The sequence below is a fragment of the Lynx canadensis genome, chromosome F1 (assembly GCF_007474595.2).
Source record: "Lynx canadensis isolate LIC74 chromosome F1, mLynCan4.pri.v2, whole genome shotgun sequence".
In the NCBI taxonomy this organism is placed as follows: Eukaryota; Metazoa; Chordata; class Mammalia; order Carnivora; family Felidae; genus Lynx; species Lynx canadensis.
In genome coordinates, this window is record NC_044319.2 from 27,820,437 (window position 1) to 27,839,824 (window position 19,388).

Sequence of the window (19,388 nt, forward strand, 5' to 3'; positions counted from 1 at the left end):
TAAAATGTCCTATGTGTGAACATAAAGATAACACCTCACATCTCAGAATTTTATGATTCCTTTATTTTGGCTGTGAAGGAGCAGTTTCATAAAAATGCTGCCCCAAAGAAGGTCTCCTTCTCACCAGGACCCTTTGTTTCCATTATTCCATACAATGCTACCTATAAATTTATATTTTTTTCATTGGTTCTGGAATAGTGCTAAATGTAGGTTTTCTAAAGGTGGTGAGGCTGTATATAAAGTTATACAATGCCCTGCACAAATACGAAAGCCCAGAATTATAATTATATTCATAAAATGGTAGAAAAACTCAGTGCTTTTTTGGATTCCTAGGTAAACATGGCTCTGGGGTCATTTCTCCATTCCAGTGACATAACCACCATAGTTGTTATAAGTCCCTCCCCCTTCTCCTGAAGGGAACACTTGGAAATGTCTGGGAAATTTTTGCTGTCATGACTGGACAGTACTACTGTCATTTGTTGGGAGAGGTGCAGGAATGCTGAACTTCTTGCAAAGTATGGGACAATTCCACACAAAGAACACTCTTTAGATATTTCGGAAGGAACAACTACAAAATAAAATCGGAAAAAAAAACACTATTTACAACAGCACCAAAAGACATAAAATATTTGGGAAGAAATTTAAAAATGTGTAAGATCTTGGGGCATCTGGGTGGCCCAGTAGGATAAGTGACCAACTCTTGATTTTGGCTCAAGTCATGATTTCGCAGTTCGTGAGTTTGAGCCCCACATCAGGCTCTGTGCTGATGGTGCAGAGCCTGCTTGGGATTCTCCCTCTCTCCTCTCTCTACCCCTCATATGTTCTCTCTCTCTCTCTCTCTCTCTCTCTCTCTCTCTCTCAAAATAAGTAAAATAAACTTTTAAAAACATTTTTTAAATGTGTAAGATCTTGGGGCGCCTGGGTGGCGCAGTCGGTTAAGCGTCTGACTTCAGCCAGGTCACGATCTCGCGGTCCGTGAGTTCGAGCCCCGCGTCGGGCTCTGGGCTGATGGCTCAGAGCCTGGAGCCTGCTTCCGATTCTGTGTCTCCCTCTCTCTCTGCCCCTCCCCCGTTCATGCTCTGTCTCTCTCTGTCCCAAAAATAAATAAACGTTGAAAAAAAAAAAATTTAAATGTGTAAGATCTTTACACTGAAAATTACGTTGCTGAAATATTTTTAAAACCTAAGTAGACACAGATACCACATTCATGAATTAGAAAATGCCACTGTTAAGATATAAAGTTTTGAGAATGTAAGCTGGTGCAGCCACTCTGGAAAACAGTATAGAGGTTCCTCAGAAAACTAAAAATAGAACTACAGCCTAGCAATTGCACTACTAGGTATTTATCCAAGGGATACAGGTGTGCTGTTTCGAAAGGACACGTGCACCCCCATGTTTATAGCAGCACTATCAACAATAGCCCAAGTATGGAAAGAGCCCAAATGTCCATCAACAGATGAATGGATAAAGAAGATGTGGTATTGGTATATATATGTGTGTGTGTATACACACACACACACACACACACACACACACACACACACACACACAAAGGAGTATTACTCGGCAATCAAAAAGAATGGAATCTTGCCATTTGCAACTACGTGGATGGAACTGGAGGGTATTATGCTAAGTGAAAGTAGGGCAAGACAAGTATCATATGACTTCACTCATATGAGGACTTTAAGAGACAAAACAGATGAACATAAAGGAAGGGAAGCAAAAATCATAAAAACAGGGAGGGGGACAAAACATAAGAGGCTCTTAAATATGGAAAACAAAGAGAGGGTTACTGGAGGAGGTGTGGGAGGGGGGACAGGCTAAATGGGTAAAGGGCACTAAGGCATCTACTCCTGAAATCATTGTTGCACTATATGCTAACTAATTTGGATGTAAATTAAAAAAATTAAATTAAATTAAAAAAAATTTTTAATGTTATATAGCACAGAAAAAAAAAAAAAACTATAAAGTCTACCCCCAAATTGATCTGATTTTTTTTTTTTAATAATTTTTTAAAATAAGATTTCATAACTTGGGCATTACACTTAATTGAGATTTCTAGATTTTCTTGGAAATCATCTATAGATTCAATGCCATTCAAATCAAAATTATACCAGGCATTTTTTTTCCTTTCCTTTTTTTTTTTTTTGTATAAACTGATAAACTGATTGTAAAAGTTATTTAGAAATGTAAAAAAAAAAAACCTACAATGGCCAAAACCACCTTGAGAAAGAACAAAGTTGAAGTAATTACACTCTGATTTCATGACTCACTCTAAAGGCATGTTAAAACAGTATGGTGCTGGAGTTAAGGATAGACAAACAGATCAATGGAAAAGGACAGAGTCCAGAAACAGATCGACACATAAGTGACTACTTAATTGTTGATAAAGGTGCCTAGGTAATTTAAGTCTTTTTAAGAAAATAGTGATGAAACAACTGAAAATCTACATGGAGGAAAAGATAAACTTTGGTCCCTTCTTCACACCCCATAACTAACTTGAGATGGTTCACACACTTAAATATAAAAGCCAAAACTATAACACTTTTTGGAAAAACATAAAAGAATATTTTTGTTACAGTACCTTAATATCTTAGGATAGGCAAAGATTTCTTAGAAAACAAAAGGGACTACCATAAAAGAAAAAAATTAAAAACTAGATTTCATTAAAATTAAAATATTCTGCACTTCAAAAGATACAGTTTAAAAATAAAAGGGCAAAAAAGAAAAAATTTTTTTTAATTAAAAGGCAAGCCAAGGACAGAGAAACAGTACTTGAAATATATCTGAAAAGGACCTGTGTCTAGAATATATAAAGAACTCCTACAACTCAACAACAACCTATTATGAAATAGGCAAAAAATCTGAATATTCACAAAAGACAATGTGAGAATGGTCAATAAATACACAAAAAGATTATCAACCTATCAGTCATAAAAGAAACACAAATTAAAACCACAATGGGCCACTACTTCACTCTCACTAGGATGCCTAGAATAGCAAATGACAGCAAGGACAGGGAGCAACTGGGACTCTCACATGAGAGTCAGATGTTACAACTACTTTGGAAAACAGTGTAACAGTTTCATACGAAGTTAGTTAAACATACACTTTTACTTGACCCAAGCAATTACGCTCCTGGGTATTAAAGCAAGAAAAATGAAAGCATATGTTGAATACAGAGTTGTAAAAAATATTCATAACAGGAATATTTATAATAGCCCCAAACTGGAAATAATACAAATGTACATCAACAGGAGGAGGGATAAACAAACTACATTACACTGATCAATGGAATATTACTCAGACAAAAATCAACACAAACAAAACAATGGATACTGCAAGGATGAATCTTAAAAACATTATGCCACATAAAATAAGCGAAACACAACAGAGTACAAAGTATATAACCATTTATATGAAGTTTTAGACCAGGCAAAAATAAAACCACAGTGATTAGGAATCAGAACAGTAACTCTCTAGGAGAGAGGATTAACTAAAAAGGACCATGGGTGAACTTTCTGAAGTGACAGAAGTATTCTATATTTTGATTAGGGTGGTGGTTATACTGATCAAAACCAATCAAACTATGGAACACTTAAAATCTGTATATTTTAGTATATTGTAAACACTAAGTTTTATTGTTTTTGTTTTTTTTTTTTTAAAGATAACCAACAGAACTTTTATGTAGGAACACTACGTAGACCTTTATTAGATGTTTATTCGCTAAGGAAAAGTGCACATTATCCTGGCTTTACCAAATACCTGGATCTCAGAGACTTTTCTTTCTGGTACAAATAAAAACATTAAAAGCAAAAACAGAAATAAAAGGTCATCTCTGACTTGTCAGTGAAAAAGACAATAACTGAGAGCTGTCCAATTAGCTGATGTTCACAGTCATTTTAAAAAGCAGAGAACAAGGAAAATAAAGGATTTGAGAGAGAATGACCGAATTACTGTTTTGCTGCCAAATGTCAGATGCTTCATTTTCTTTTTAGTACTCTGTGTGATAGTTTTCCCACAGTTATTTATAGGTGCTGTATGTCACGCTATTTTTTTCTACTTGGCAGGATAAAGTTTTGTGTGTTGCTGTTGTTACTGTTTTTGTTGTCTACCTCATCACTGAAACGATTTTAAATAGAAAAGAGAAAAAACCCAGAAAGCTAAAGAAGAAAACTCCACAAATACCTTTATGATCTGAGCCAGAGACACGCTCTCCTGCTGAGCCAGCGATATGCCCCTAACTCTCTCCACATCTGAGAGCTGGCGCACGGACTCCTCAATGGCACTCAAGTAACTGAGTTCTGCCGCCATTCGATGCTGGAGGCCAGCAGGAGAAAAGCGCTTAGAACCTGGAAGGCATAATAACTGTCAAATGTAAAAAAGCTCACGTGAAGCAACATCTCAGATTTCTGATATTCATTTCTTGTGTTAAGACCCAAAACGCGGGCGCCTGGGTGGCTGGGTCAGTTGAGCTGCAGACTCTTGATTTCGGCTCAGGTTGTGATCTCAGAGTCGTGGGATCGAGCCCCAGGTGGGGCTCCACACTGAGCATGGAGGCTACTTAGGATTCTCTCTCTCACTCTCTGCGCCTCTCCCTGCCTCACGCTCTCTCTTTCTCACTCTAAAATTAAATTAATTAATTAATTAATTAATTAAGAGCCAGAAGAGTTTGTTTTCCATTGTGGGAAAAGACAGTGACTTAATTAATAGTACAATGTACATCTTTCAGGTGTGTTTGACTAATGCTGACAAAACGGGGAAAATCACCACTGCTGAATCTGTACTTCTTTTCCTGCATAGTTTTTAATACTTCAAAAAGTAATCACATTCACTTGAGATAACATTTCCCTACAGTTCGACTGAAAAAAAAAAGGATTTTAAGGGAAAAAAATAGTACTTGAAATTACAACTACATGGATCTACTTGCCTGGTGCCGAGGCCATCTCTGAGGGCGTTCTGCTGGCAGGAGGGTTCATGTCGGTAAAAGGTGCATTAGGCTTAAATCCTGTCACAGATGGAGGCATCATTACCGAGGATTTAGATCTTTCCAGTGAAGTTCCTGGAAGGTCAAACTGCAACAATTTCTGGGAACTTGGAGATAGGGGAGAAGTTGGAGTTTTCTGAGATCTTCCCTTGTCTGGTGAGACACTAGAAGTTTTGTTTTATAAAGATGTTAGAGAAAGGAAAACTACTTCAAGAACCAGCTAAACATTTCATAAGAACAGCACGCATCACATTCTGTATTTAAACGCTAGCTTTTAAAGGCTGTGATTCAGGCTTTCAATCATTGAACACAGTCGCCATGTTGAGTGAATGACGAGGAGTAGGTCTCTAACTGCCAGATCTGCAGTGGTGAATGAGCAAGGCACAAACCCTGCCCAAAATAATAAAATAGAAAAGGAGTCTCAATTAAATTGGCACTTAACTCTTTCCTCTACAATGTACATATATAATAAATCACTTATTGTAGTGGAGGCAAAACCTTCTAATATACTTAGACCTTGTACAGCAATAAAATTATAGCTATTTATAAACGGTAAAGTCAGTCAAGCCTATCTTATAAAAAATGTCTTAAAATATCTCTGAAAGAGAATAAAGTATAATTTTGTATTAAAAATCAAATGACAAAACTTCTCTTTTGTTATCTGTCTTAACCCAGAGCCACAGCAAAAAGTTACTTTCATATTAACCATATTTAAGTACTTTGTATATATTCATTTGTTTCCATCCGCCTTTTAATGCTAGAGTTCTTTCCTGAACTTTCTAATATGAAGTAATCCCTCAGAAGCAGTCTGACTGGAATAACTCTTAAGGTATTTATTTCAACAGAAGGCACAGGTCTAGTCCCTCTCTGAGAGATCTGGCTCATATTAAAGTTACTATTTCTCATAACAAGAAGATGTTGTCAAGCACTAAACATTTATTTATTGAATAAATTACTTAAGGTACTCCATAAAGCATGTTAGCCCAGTTAACATATTTCTAACACAGTAAAAACAAGTTTACTTTTAGCTTTAATAAAACCAGGAGATAGTTTTCAAAGGTAGACATTTCTCCTACACCCAGCATATAAATATTTGAATTAAAGTAGTCTTAAGAGGCACTCGCTTGTTTACCGTGACCTTTAATTTACTATTCATGGTTTATAGAAATACTATTTCTAATAGTCTGACAACTTCATTTATGGAACATAAAAAGAATTTTATTACTTCTGTCTAATAGATTTCCAAGAACGAATTACAACACAATATCAAAACCAAGTACTCTGCCTGAACCTCACCTTACAGTTTTATAAGCTGAATTTTTATTGCTCTGCCCAGAAGATTTACCTAGGCTAGTATTTCCAAAACTATGGTTCCAGTAATACTAACAAGTTTCCCCAAAAATAAAAAGAACAGAAAGCTAAAGAGCTGGGGACAGAGAGTGACTAAGCCAAATGAGCTAAGAAAAAAATGGGTGAAATAATTTTTTAAAAATCTGACACTTCTGGGGTGCCTGGGTGACTCAGTTGGTTGAGCGTCTGACTTTGGCTCAGGTCGTAATCTCACGGTTCCTGAGTTAGAGCCCCGCATAAGGCTCTCTGCTGTCAGCACAGAGCCCACTTCAGATCCTCTGTCCCCCTCTGTCTCTGCACCTCTCCTGCACCCATTATCTCTCTCAAAAATAAATAAACATTTTTTAAAAATCTGGACTCTTCATCAAAGCTTCAAATCATTTTATCCACTGTGAATCTCCATGGGGAGAAGAGTTCTAGTCTATGGTATGGACCATTTATCAAACTTATTTGGCTATGGATTCTGTTTCAGAAATGTTTAACTTTACAGATTTTGGTAAATAAATCATCAGAATATCTCTAAAGAAAGGTAGTTGTCTGAATTCCAAAATCAATGAAAAAGAAATTAAGATTCTATTTTAAATACAGCAATGATGGTATTAACAATATAAGATATGTAGCACGAAAGCATTAAAAATGATTATCTGTATGTGACACTGCACTACTGTACTAGAAAAAGCATACAGTTAGTTTAAATTTCCAGAAGGACAAAATCAGTGCAATAGATAAAAAGCCATGTGAACAGGGGCACCTGGGTGGCTCAGTTGGTTGAGTGTGGATTCTTGATTTCAGCTCAGGTCATGATCTCAGAGTTGTGAGATTGAGCCCAGTGCCAGGCTCCACGCTGAGTGTGGAGTCTGTTTAAGATTCCACATTCTTGGGGCGCCTGGGTGGCTCAGTCAGTTAAGCATCTGACTTCGGCTCAGGTCATGATCTCGCGGTTTGTGGGTTCGAGCCCCACGTTGGGTTCTGTGCTGATAGCTCAGAGCCTGGAGCCTGCTTCGGATTCTGTGTCCCCCCCTCTCTCTGCTCCTCCCCTGCCCATACTCTGTTCTGTCTCTTAAGAAACGTTAAAAAAAAAAAATTTTTTTAAGAGTAAAAAAAAAAAAAAAAAGATTCCCTCTCCCTCTGCCTCTCCCCTGCTCACACATGTCCACGTATCCACTCTTTCTCTCGAAACAAAAAAAAAAAAAAAAAGAAAAGAAAAGCCATGTGGGCAAAGGAATAGAAACTGTACATGAAGAAATAACTGAAGATCATTTGTAAGCAACAGGTTAAATGTATACTATAGAATATTAAAAAGAAGAAAAAAAGAGTATTTAAGCCCTGTAATCAATAGAAGAGTGAGATGTCAAAATCTGTTTGAGTTATCAAGTAAGTTGAACAGGAGAGAAAAGTTTGAGGAAGAAATAAACAATGAGACAAAAGGATGCTAAGTAGTTGTGTTAAAAGAGTGGAAGAACACAGATGAGAAGAATGTATGGACCAAGGGAATGAGATAGTTTGTGACAGCCTAGTGAAACACTTCAAGTAAAGTTAAGTTCTTGAGAGTTCATCTGCAGAGTAGCTGTGAGCTCGCAGAGTACCCTAAGGAGGGCAATTGCTTGGTCAAAGGATGAGTCAACATAACAACTGTGGCAATGGCATTTAGAATAGAAAGGTGGATTGTGCTAGAGGAAGAATACTCCCAAGAGAGGCTATAATAGTTTAGGTGAGAGATGACCATATATTAAAATATAAAGACTCAAACTATGAACCAAACCACAAAGGCTATTCAGAAAATACAGCAATTTATTGAATGGATTCTCTGAACATCAAAGATATTGTAACTTTAATTAAATATGAATTACCGGATAAAATACGTATTACTTTACCTCACAGAATGCCCAGAAAGATCCTCTAAAACGCTATCAGTGTCAAGAGTCTGCTCAAAGTCTTTAACAGAAACTTTGCTACTGGTCCCAGATTTCTTTCCTTGATGAGAGCCACGTTCTGAGCCAGAGTGTACTTTCTCCTCATCAAGAAGTGAGTTCTGAACATTTCCAGTGAGTGAATCCAGCCCTGTAAAGCAAATTTCTTATAAAGCTGATTCCCAATGTTAGAAGCTCCTGAGAAGTAACTGATACCTCGATTTCAACAAAGTAATGAAATGTACAGGTCAGAGTATTTAAAAACTGGCTTATTTTTAAAAGTTATTTTTCGGGGTGCCTGGGTGGCTCAGTCGGTTAAGCGTCTGACTTCAGCTCAGGTCACGATCTCGCGGTCCGTGAGTTCGAGCCCTGCGTCGGGCTCTGGGCTGATGGCTCAGAGCCTGGAGCCTGTTTCCGATTCTGTGTCTCCCTCTCTCTCTGCCCCTCCCCCGTTCATGTTCTCTCTCTGTCTGTCTCAAAAATAAATAAAAAACGTTAAAAATTAAAAAAAAATAAAAATTAAAAAATAAAAGTTATTTTTCATATATAAAATAAAGTAGTCCATCCTTCTGCTTCCATTTAAGGAGACTGAAGTTTCTTCCATTAATATCCTCCACTTGCTGTTAAAAAATAAATTGTTCTTAAACAAAATGGTAAAAAAAGACAAGCATATTAAGCAAGAATGAAGTACTACCCTATCTCTATGAAAAAGTAACCAAGGAGAAGTTTTTCAAGGATAAAACCCAGGAGTGGGAGAAAAATGGTATCAAATGCCACTGAACTACACAACCATTTTGAAGAATTTACGACAAGAACCACAGACCAGATTCATAAAACTGGTCTTATTTTCTAACTCAGAATAATCTTACTTCTAGGAGTATCTTAAATAGATTATTGAAATAAACACAAATTATGCATGATATTCAATGTACAACTTTAAAATTTTTTAAATTTCAACCTAAACCTCCAACAACTGCAGAGTTGTCTAAATTACATAGATAATAGTAACTTGAACATTTAAATAACACTTTGTAATTTAAAATGCATTCCCCATATGTTACTTTATCGCTCTTGTAAACATGTTATGAACTGAATACCATCTGCTCAACTTACTAACGAGGTAACTAGAAATCTGTGAAGCTAAATAACTTGCCGGAGGATACATGATCAAAGACCAGAAATAGGACATAAACATAGGCCTCATGACTTTAAGTCCAGTGCATGTGATGTGTGTATCAACAGCAACATGGAGAAGTATTTGTTACATTTAAAAAAGCAGGGAAATGGGGCGCCTGGGTGGCTCAGTCGGTTAACCATCTGACTTTGGCTCCGGTCATGATCTCACAGTTCATGAGTTCGAGCCCTGCATCAGGCCCTGTGCTGACAGCTTAGAGCCTAGAGCCTGCTTCTTCAGATTCTGTCTCTCTCTCTCTCTCCCCCTTCCCCTGCTGCACTCTCTTTCTCTGAAAAATAAATAAACATTAAAGAAAGGGTGGGGGGGAATAAGGGGAAAAATGAGGGGCACCCGGGTGGCTCAGCTGGTTAAGTGTCTTGACTTCGGCTCTGGTCATGATCTCAAGCTTCATGAGTTTGAGCCCCACATCAGGCCCTGTGTTGACAGCTCAGAGCCTGGAGCTTTCTTCAGATTCTGGGTCTCCCTCTCTCTCTGCCCCTACCCTGCTTGTGCTCTGTCTCTCTCTCTCTCTCAAAAATAAACATTAATTAATTAATTAATTAATTAATTACATAAATACAAAAATAAACAAATAAGTGAAAACAACCATAGCATATGAAAAGTATTAAGCCCAACAAGCAATCAAAGAAATGCAAACCACCTCAAATAAGATGCCATTTCTTCATTATTAGATTAGCAAATATTTTTAAGCCCCGAGTGTTATTCAGTACATACAGAAAAGGATACTCATTGTTTTCATGGGAGTGCAAACTGATACATCCTTTCTGGAGGACAACTTAAAAATGCATAAAAATAATTTTTGTTCCCCTTTGACTCCAAAATTTCACCTCATTTGTGGTAATTCATTCTAGGATGCTATGTAAAGATGTGTACCATGAATTAGATATGCTGATCACATTATCACAAGGGGGGGCTAAAAACACACAAATGATCTAAGGAATTATCAATCAGAATGGACTCTATAATCTAAAACCTATTTATGATCCCTAGGCTAAAAGCAAGCTGCTATACTGGGTATCTCTAATTTTTCCATAATAAAAATGAATTTCTTTTTGCATTTAAATTTATAAATTTAATTATAATTTAATTCATTCATTAATCTTTATTCATTAATTTAATTCTTTATTCTTTGAAAAAAGCACACGATTTAAAAATTGCTCTTGATTTCAACCAACTAGAAACTGTATACAACAGTCTTTGCAAGAAAGATCTAAACTCCAGCCCATATACACAGAAAATATTTGTCCCTACTTTAAAAGGTTGCCAAATGAGAGTATATTTATGTATTTTAAAGTTAAATTAAGATAAAAATATTTTCTTATGATTATCACTTTAATCTACCGAGGACTTTCAACCATTATTGAGATTATTTTTGTATGAGCAGGCAGACACTCTTTTTCACCACTAGATGGAGCATATACAACAAAAATTACACTGATTTTAGAACTTGGGTATTCAGGAGAAACTAAGTTTTACATGATGCAGTATAAAGTACATTATATAGGGTTTGCTTTTTTTTAAAGGCATTGTAAGAGGGGATCGGGGTAAATGAATTCCACAAAACACTACCTATATTTCATCTAGTTGTTCATTTTTAAAAACTTATGAGTATTGCTTATACTCATATTTAATATATCATAATATTTTAAGTTGTATAGTACATTATAGTAGAAGGTAAGGTGGATTTGGGAGTGAGAAGTCATTATCCAGGCTTTACCAACAACTAGCTAGTAACCTTAGGTGAGACACTAAGAAAGCAGGAGCGCCTGCGTGGCTCAGTCGGTTATTTGTCCAACTCTTAATTTTGGCTCAGGTCTTGATCTCATGGTCATGAAATCAAGCCCCACATCGGGCTCTGTGGTGTCAGGCTCTGTGCTGGGCATAGAGCCTACTCAAGATACTTTCTCTCTCCCTCTCCTTCTGCCCCTCTCCCGCACAAGCATGCACATGCGTGTTCTCTCTCAAATAAATAAAAACAAAAACAAAACAAAACAATTGCAAAATAAAAGAACTGAGCAAGTTCAGCACATCCCAAAATGTGTCCAGCTGAATCCAAATGACCTAACATGTTGATGGAAGAAACGATTCTGTGAACAAATAAATTTGGAAAATACTTCATACTGCTGCCTCAAGCCTCATCCTAAAATAAATAGCGCATGTTGGCATATTAAATGTGTTGATAAATCCTGTAGGAAAGAAGCTTACTTCACTCTAAAAGCATTCCCAAATTTATGCAACCATGGAGCTCTTTTATATCAGAACACTTCTGAAGCAGCCTATCCGACTGCATCAGTATTTCATAAGAAAAGACAGACACTGGCAAGTGTTGGTAAAATGATGTCTAATGTTCCCACCAAAAACTTTCAGAACAATCTATAAGAGAGTTACGCTAGGTTAATGATTAAGAAATAATTTCTCCTAGCGCTCTCATATTAGGGGTATAAAGTGGCATTAACTTTCTGAAGGGCTATTTGGCAAAATGTATCCAAATTCCTTTTTTTTTTAAGTTTATTTATTTTTGGAGAGACAGAGAGAGAGAGAGAGAAAGAGAGAGAGAGAGAGTGCAAAAGCAAGCGAAGGGCAGAGAGAGGGAGAGACAGAATCCCAAGCAGGCTCTGCAATGTCAGTGCAAAAGCCCGATGCAGGGCTCAAACTCAGAAACTCTGAGATCATGACCTGAACAGAGATCAAGAGTTGGACACTAAACCAACTGAGCCACCCAGGCGCCACAAAATATATCCAAGTTCTAAACATGACATACTTCTTGCCCCATTACCTCACTTCTAGGATTTTACCTTACGGGAAAGAACCAGATTAATGCATAAAAATACATTTATAAGGATATTCAATGCAGCAGTGTTCATAATGGAAAAAAGAAATAGAGAATAACCTAAATGTCCAGGAACAGGGAATCTGCTAAATAAATTACAACATATTAAAACAATAAAACATTAGATAGTCATTACAAAGGGTGATCCATATTAACTGACAGAGAAAGGTATCTGTAACCCACTGACAGAACAAAACAGCATGTAAAAAAAATGTGATCCCATATATGTAACATCTCCTATTTACATATGCCTACAAATTGTCTGGAAGGAATCTTACTAAAAATCTTAACTTCTTTTACAACTATTCATCCATCTATAATCCTTGATTTTTTATCATTGCAAATGTATTCCTTTTGTATTAAACAAAGGATTTATAATGTTATATATCAAAAGGCATTGTTGTAATGACAAAAAAATATGAAAACTAATTATGTTTTATCACAAAGAAATGCATCTAACTTCTTATGGAATTAAATTATACCTTTAGATCGCTACCACAAAATGACTGGTAAGAGAAAACATCACCATGTAGAATTCCACTTACATTCTTTTTTTCCTTTCTTCCCTTTAGAAGACGCAGATGAGCGAGATGATGCAGCAGACTGGGCCCCTGACGAACGCTGGGAGGTAATGTCCACAGAGGACAGGTCATAGGCAGATTTTCTGCTACAATGGTCCTCTTGAAGGCCCACACTGCCAGCTGCGATACTGCCAAAGAACAAGCGATAGTGGTTAAAGAATGACTAAAAAACCCTAAAACCACTAAAACTGTAGATATTTTAAAATCTATTAATCACAAGGAGAATATAACCATAATCAAAGATGACCTTCCACTTTCCTGTTTTGGCTTCTTACTACCATAAGTTTAGATTGTTCCCTGTGGCTTAACTTATTACTGAAAAAAATCTAAGGGAGTTATCTACTGAAGTGAAACCAATAAAAATGGATAATTCAGACACTTAAAAGTAAAAATACAGGGGTGCCTAGGTGGCTCAGTCAGTTGAGCGTCCGACTCTTCGTTTTGGCTTAGGTCATGATCTCGTGGTTTGTGGGATCGAGTCTCGCACTGGGTTCCCCACTGACAGCATGGAGCCTGCTTGGAATTCTCTCTCCCTCTCTTTGTCCTTCCCCCACTCGCATGTGCTCTCTTTCTCTAAGTAAATAAACTTTAAAAGTAGTTTAATCTTTTCTTTAGAGTTCAAAATTTAAAACTAGACTTTGCCCACTTTAATTTTAATAATACTTATTTTCATTAGTCTAACCAGATAGAACTAATTTTCAAAACATCATCCAATAATTTTATGTGGATTACAATATGTGATTTGTGAAGAAAATGGTATTGAATGTGAGTAATTACAGACTACTTTACATGGTAGCAAGATTTAGGAAGGAAATTCTCCCTGGCAAAGTCTGATTCACTCACTATAGGACTGTGTACAAGTAACATAACCTGGATGCTTCAGTTTTCTCTCTATAGCAGGAATAGTAGCAATAATACTTACGACATCAGGCTATTGTAAGAATGAGTTAATACAAGCAAAGTCCCCTCAGTCCTCTCAGTGCCTTGTACATTGTGTTTAATAAATATTAACATTATAACTTTATAGTATAGTTGTATACTATATTATAATATATTATATACTATAGTATCTATTGTATCAATTAAGAATTAATTTAATTAATTGATTAATAATTAATACTATATTAATATGATTAATATAATTTTTCAAAGGCTTGCAAGAGTTTAGACGTTCTCCCAATTAGGAAAAAATAAATACTGATTTACTTGGGATCATGGAGTCAAGGATCTAACGGGTCATCCTCAATTCTATCACAGAAAACCATTTCTTAATCCCCTTACATTAGTACACCATGGGATAGTTTCCCAACATCCTCCTCTACCAGGGGTTCGCAGATTGATTTAACAACTTACATTCTGCTTACTATGTGCCAGGCCGTGTTCTAAGTACTTTTTATTTCACTGAATATTCATAACATGCTATGAGGCAGGAACGATTTATTTTCCCTATTTTACAGAGAAGGAAACCGAAGCAGAGAGGGTTAAACAGTATGCCTGAAGACAAACAACTAATATCAGGAGAGCCAGGATTTCAACCCAGACAGTCTGGATCCAGAGCCCATGCTCTTAATAAGTACTATGCTGTGCAGCCTCTACACTGTGTCTTCAAATAAAGGAAAGTAAGAGTCACGCCACAGTTCTCATTTGTAAAGTTTTCTCACTCTTTGGACTTTAGTCCATATTGTCAACATTTTCTTACTTAGGTTCAAGAGCTGATTTTCTTTCTGTCAAAGTCCCACTCCCTGGAGAGGAGACAAAGTCATCTTCATATGAAACACTGCTCACAGGGGTCGTGACGGCATTTAAAGGCCGCGAGGCTGAGGTTCCTCTTTCCAACCTGTCTTCAAACCCTGTCAAAAGCAGTAGTTGAAATATGCTTTAAAACAAAAACAAAACAACGACGAGCAAAGCATTCCACAAGATGGGGATTAACAACATGGATTTAGGGAACGTTTTAGTTTGCTTTTATTAGTGCTTCTTTTCAATTTATCTTTATATCTAACAATACATTTTAAACATTTTATTAATGAAATTTGCCAACATACAAGTAGAGAAAAATAGCATAATGAAACCAAGGAATCCATCACGCAGCTTCAAGAATTACTTCCTATTCCCTTCATTTCTCACTCCCCTCCCCAGACTATTTGGAAGCAAATCCTAAGTAAGATATCATTTCAACTCTAAGTATTTCAGTTTAATTATAAAATCTTAATGAAAATCTAAAAGGATTTACGAAAAAACACAATTTTCTTACAAAAAAATGCGGGTATTGTTTAAAAAGCATTTTGAGGGGTGTGCGGGGGGCTCAGTCGCTTGAGCATCTGACTTCAACTCAGGTCACGATCTCACAGTTCGTGGGTTCGAGCCCCGTGTCGGGCTCTGTGCTGATAACTCAGAGCCTAGAGCCTGCTTCAGATTCTGTGTCTCCCTCTCTCTCTGTCCCTCCCCAACTCACACTCTGCCCCACCCCCCCAATAAATAAATAAATAGATTTTTGAAAAATTAAAAAATAAAAAGCATTTTGCTTTCATCAAAAACACTTTAAAAATACCCCCTACAGAAATAGTGTTAATATAGAAATAAGTGTTAAACAAAAGAGACCAACAGCATGTAATAGGCCTGCGCAAGATCATAACAAAGTAGCTAAATACGAATTCTAGAAAAATGCACTGCAATACCCAGTTAAGCCTAAATGAACAGATGAAATCAATTCACTTATCAAATAAGTTGCTCACTGTGTAGAATGGAAATAAAAAACCCACAGATATCAATAGCTGACTTAAGGCTCAGCCTCATTCTCTGAACTGGAAATTCTAAGGTTATGTTAGCATAAAATGAGTAGCATCCACCTACAGTAGAAGAACAGAGAAAGCGATTTGAAGGAATTGAGTCTATCAGGGAGAAGAAAGAAACTTTAGAAGTTAATTGTTTCACAACCCCAATATATAGCCACATTACTGTTCGAAGTCTGAATATTTTTAAAATTAGGTTTAACAAGCAGTAATAGTTTCCGTATTAGAAATGTTACTACAGTTGCCCCTCAGTTCTTGACCACTATATTCCCAATGACTCACCAATCACTGTATTAGGAAATACAGTTATTTTCTATCTAAATACACACCCATGGTCACAGAAAACCTAGTGTATATTTGATACATACCTATCCTAAACACCACCTATGAAGTAGACCAAAATTTCTACAACTACCTATCAACTATGGTTCATGACAGTAACAACTAAAAAATGAAATTTTAAAGATTAAATTGTAATACTCTAGTGGAACCTTGCAGATAATTTAGATTAACTTAGACTAATTTAGACAATAAGTCCCCACTATCCTCATAATGAATAATGAAAATTTGTACTTAAGTATTATCTTGTACAGAATTATTAAATGATTTATCTTAACATACAAATAGCACAAGGCTTAGTTATTTTTCTCACCTTTTCCATACAACTGATAGGATTTTGTAAAAATATTAATGACACTATGTGGACTTCCCTTTGCCAATTCTTCCCACGGTCCTTTGCTTTGTGTACCACCTATGTGCCCAAAAAGTGGCAAGAATTTTTCAGCTTCCTTCTGAAATTCTTTGATGGGTTCATAACCATTTCTTTCACCAGCACAAAATTCCTTTTCCTTTAAGATTTCTGCTACCTTCAATGGGGGCTGTCCATCATGGCCTCCCTCTTCTTCAGAGAGACTCCCTTCACTAAGAAGAGGCCCTTCACTGACTGAATCTGTGCTGGAGCCAAGAGACAATTTGGCTTTATCTTGAGAACAAGCTTGCATATCAGAGCTAGAAGAGTCAGTCTGCCTCTTACACAATTGTGCCAGCAGCCCTTCTGGTTTGGGACCGGGGGATCGCATTCTAAACCTTGATATGGCGCTGTGAGGTCTTATCATCTCAGGAAGCTTTTTAAATTCACTAAGGTTGCCTACACCAGGAAGATCGTCATCAAAAGTTGCATGAGATACACAGGTTCCCATCATCTTTTGAATTCGGGCAGAGAAAACATCTTCAGTATCCTCTTTCATAGGTGGACTTGGAGCCTTCGTCCAAGATCCATCCTCTTGGGGTGTTCGCTGTACATCATACTCAGTGCTCCATACTGACCCATAGTTAATGTTAGCCCCAGCTAATTTCTTGGCTTCACTTTCAATCCTACTGGACAGAGAAGCAGCTGTTGCTTTCAAGGCTTCAATACGATCCAGTTTACTTTTATACTGGCTGGCACTAGGTTTTAACAAGGCATCTGGATGAGCAGCTGGTGAGGTCAGATATGGTTGAGGTGTAAAACTTAATGGCCCTGAGGCCATATTATGATTCTTCCTGGGTGGTAAAATAGATTCAAAATCCTTATTCAAAATTCCTACATGCTCTAGACTCAAGAGATGGGAGAGTAAATTTCCAGCTGTTCCAGCAAGAGGCTGTGGTTGAGAATTGTGGACTCGTGGGCTCAATCTGTCAGGCTGCATCCAAGTAGGTTCCATCAGGTCCTTTCTAGAAATGAAAGTCACAGTATGTTAGTTAAGACAGTAACTCATGACTAAGCCACCAGTTTTTTTAACTTCTTTTTTTTTCTCGTAAGAGTAACACATACCACCAAAAAAAAAAGGACAGGCAAAGAGGATAAAAAAGACAGCGATCTCTCATAGCTAAGCAATGAGAAATAGGCACTATTAGTACTTCATTTAGAATTATATCTTTTCCAAACATTTTTCTACGTGTGTGTTGTGTTCTGGCATTGTTATTTTCATAAAAATGGAATGTCATCATGCAAACTGCTTTCTTCAACTAAGACATATTTTTTAAACTATTAATTAAAGAGAAGGCTTTATAACCTTTAAAATTCTGTGAACAAAATTCTTTACAACATTGGCTCTACCCCTTCCTTTAAAAATAATGTTATATATGGGGCGCCTGGGTGGCTCAGTCAGTTGAGCGTCCGACTTCGGCTCAGGCCATGATCTCACGGCTCGTGAGTTCGAGCCCCGCGTCGGGCTCTGTGCTGACAGCTCAGAGCCTGGAGCCTGCTTGGGACTCTGTGTGTGTGTGTCTCTATCTGCCCCTAACCCACTCACATTCTGGCTTTGTCTCTCTCAAAAATAAATAAACATTAAAAAAAATTTTTTTTTAATAATGTTATATAAAAGAGAAATGCTTAAGGTTGCTAACTACTAACACAGGCATGAGTCATTATTCTAATCAACAAATATTTAATAAATGTTTATGTTTAACATTGTACATACTGAAGAAATAAGGAGATTATTACGATGTCTTTTATTTCAAGATTTTATTTTTAAGCAATGTCTACATCATAGGGCTAGAACTCATGACCCCAAGATCAAGAGTCACACTCTCCACCAACTGAGCCAGCCAGGCACCCCTATAATTTCATTCTAAAAAAAAAAAAAATTAATGAACATCAAACCATGAATACCAATGCAAAACTATGAATACCCATTATGAATATACAATACAGAGAAGGTTGTCCATAAAATACAGAAACCAAACAAAGATGTCCTAGATGACATTATATAATTCACCTACATTTCCAGACCATGGACATTCTGTATATTTAGAGATATTATAAAAAACAATTAAAGCTCAATGTGAACTATTAAGAAGATGCTTATAAAAAATAACTTGAAGTTTTGTCCTTGGTCTTGTCCATTATTTTTAGATGATGACATAAAGATATTCTTATAAAATTCACAGATGACAGAAAGCTAGGATGCATGGCTAACCCAACAAATCAAATTATGATTCAAAGTTATCTGGACAGGCTGCAACCAAACTAGTATGGAGAAATGGGAAGCCTTACAAAGTAAATAGAAAAGAATTACCTGGAGGAGGGGAAGCAGAGTGAAAAGAGAACTGAAAAGCATGGAAAGCATGTCAGCAAGGTTTAGTTAGAGGTTGTATAATAGCAATCTTTGGTGTTGAAGGGCTGCTATAAAAAGGGAATGAAGGAAGACTCATGCATAGATTCTATGCCACAAAATATGAAGTGTGAGGTTATTAGGCCTCAAACTAAGCTGGCAGTAATGGGAATACAAAGGAGGTTATGGGGCACCTGGGTGGCTCAGTCAGTTAAGCATCTGACTCTTGATTTCAGCTCAGGTTATGATCTCACAGTTCATGAGTTTGAGCCCCACATTGGGATCTGTACTGATCGGGAGGAGCCTGCTTGGGATTCCCTCCCTCCCTCTCTCTGTGTGTGTCTCTCTCTCAATATAAATGAATAAACTTTAAAAACAAATGAACAACCAAAAAATGAAGTTATAAACATAAAAGATATTGCTAAGTAAAAATCCAAGATCTTTATTTTATTTTTTTTTTTCAACGTTTATTTATTTTTGGGACAGAGAGAGACAGAGCATGAACGGGGGAGGGGCAGAGAGAGAGGGAGACACAGAATCGGAAACAGGCCCAGGCTCTGAGCCATCAGCCCAGAGCCCGACACGGGGCTCGAACTCACGGACCGCGAGATCGTGACCCGGCTAAGTCGGACGCTTAACCGACTGCGC

General features: G+C 36.9%; 1 protein-coding gene across 3 annotated transcripts in view; it reads right to left on the reverse strand.

Moving 5' to 3' along the window:
* CEP350 (centrosomal protein 350) overlaps nucleotides 1–19,388 on the reverse strand; it is a 158,462-nt gene that overhangs the window by 85,284 nt on the left and 53,790 nt on the right. For all 3 annotated transcript variants that reach the window (XM_030303179.1, XM_030303180.1, XM_030303178.1), the window contains 6 exons: nucleotides 16,298–17,358; nucleotides 14,553–14,703; nucleotides 12,818–12,981; nucleotides 8,212–8,398; nucleotides 4,931–5,151; nucleotides 4,189–4,352 (listed from right to left, as the gene is read on the reverse strand). In XM_030303179.1, coding sequence (XP_030159039.1) covers nucleotides 4,189–4,352; nucleotides 4,931–5,151; nucleotides 8,212–8,398; nucleotides 12,818–12,981; nucleotides 14,553–14,703; nucleotides 16,298–17,358 — 1,948 coding nt within the window. The remainder of the gene's footprint in view (nucleotides 1–4,188; nucleotides 4,353–4,930; nucleotides 5,152–8,211; nucleotides 8,399–12,817; nucleotides 12,982–14,552; nucleotides 14,704–16,297; nucleotides 17,359–19,388) is intronic.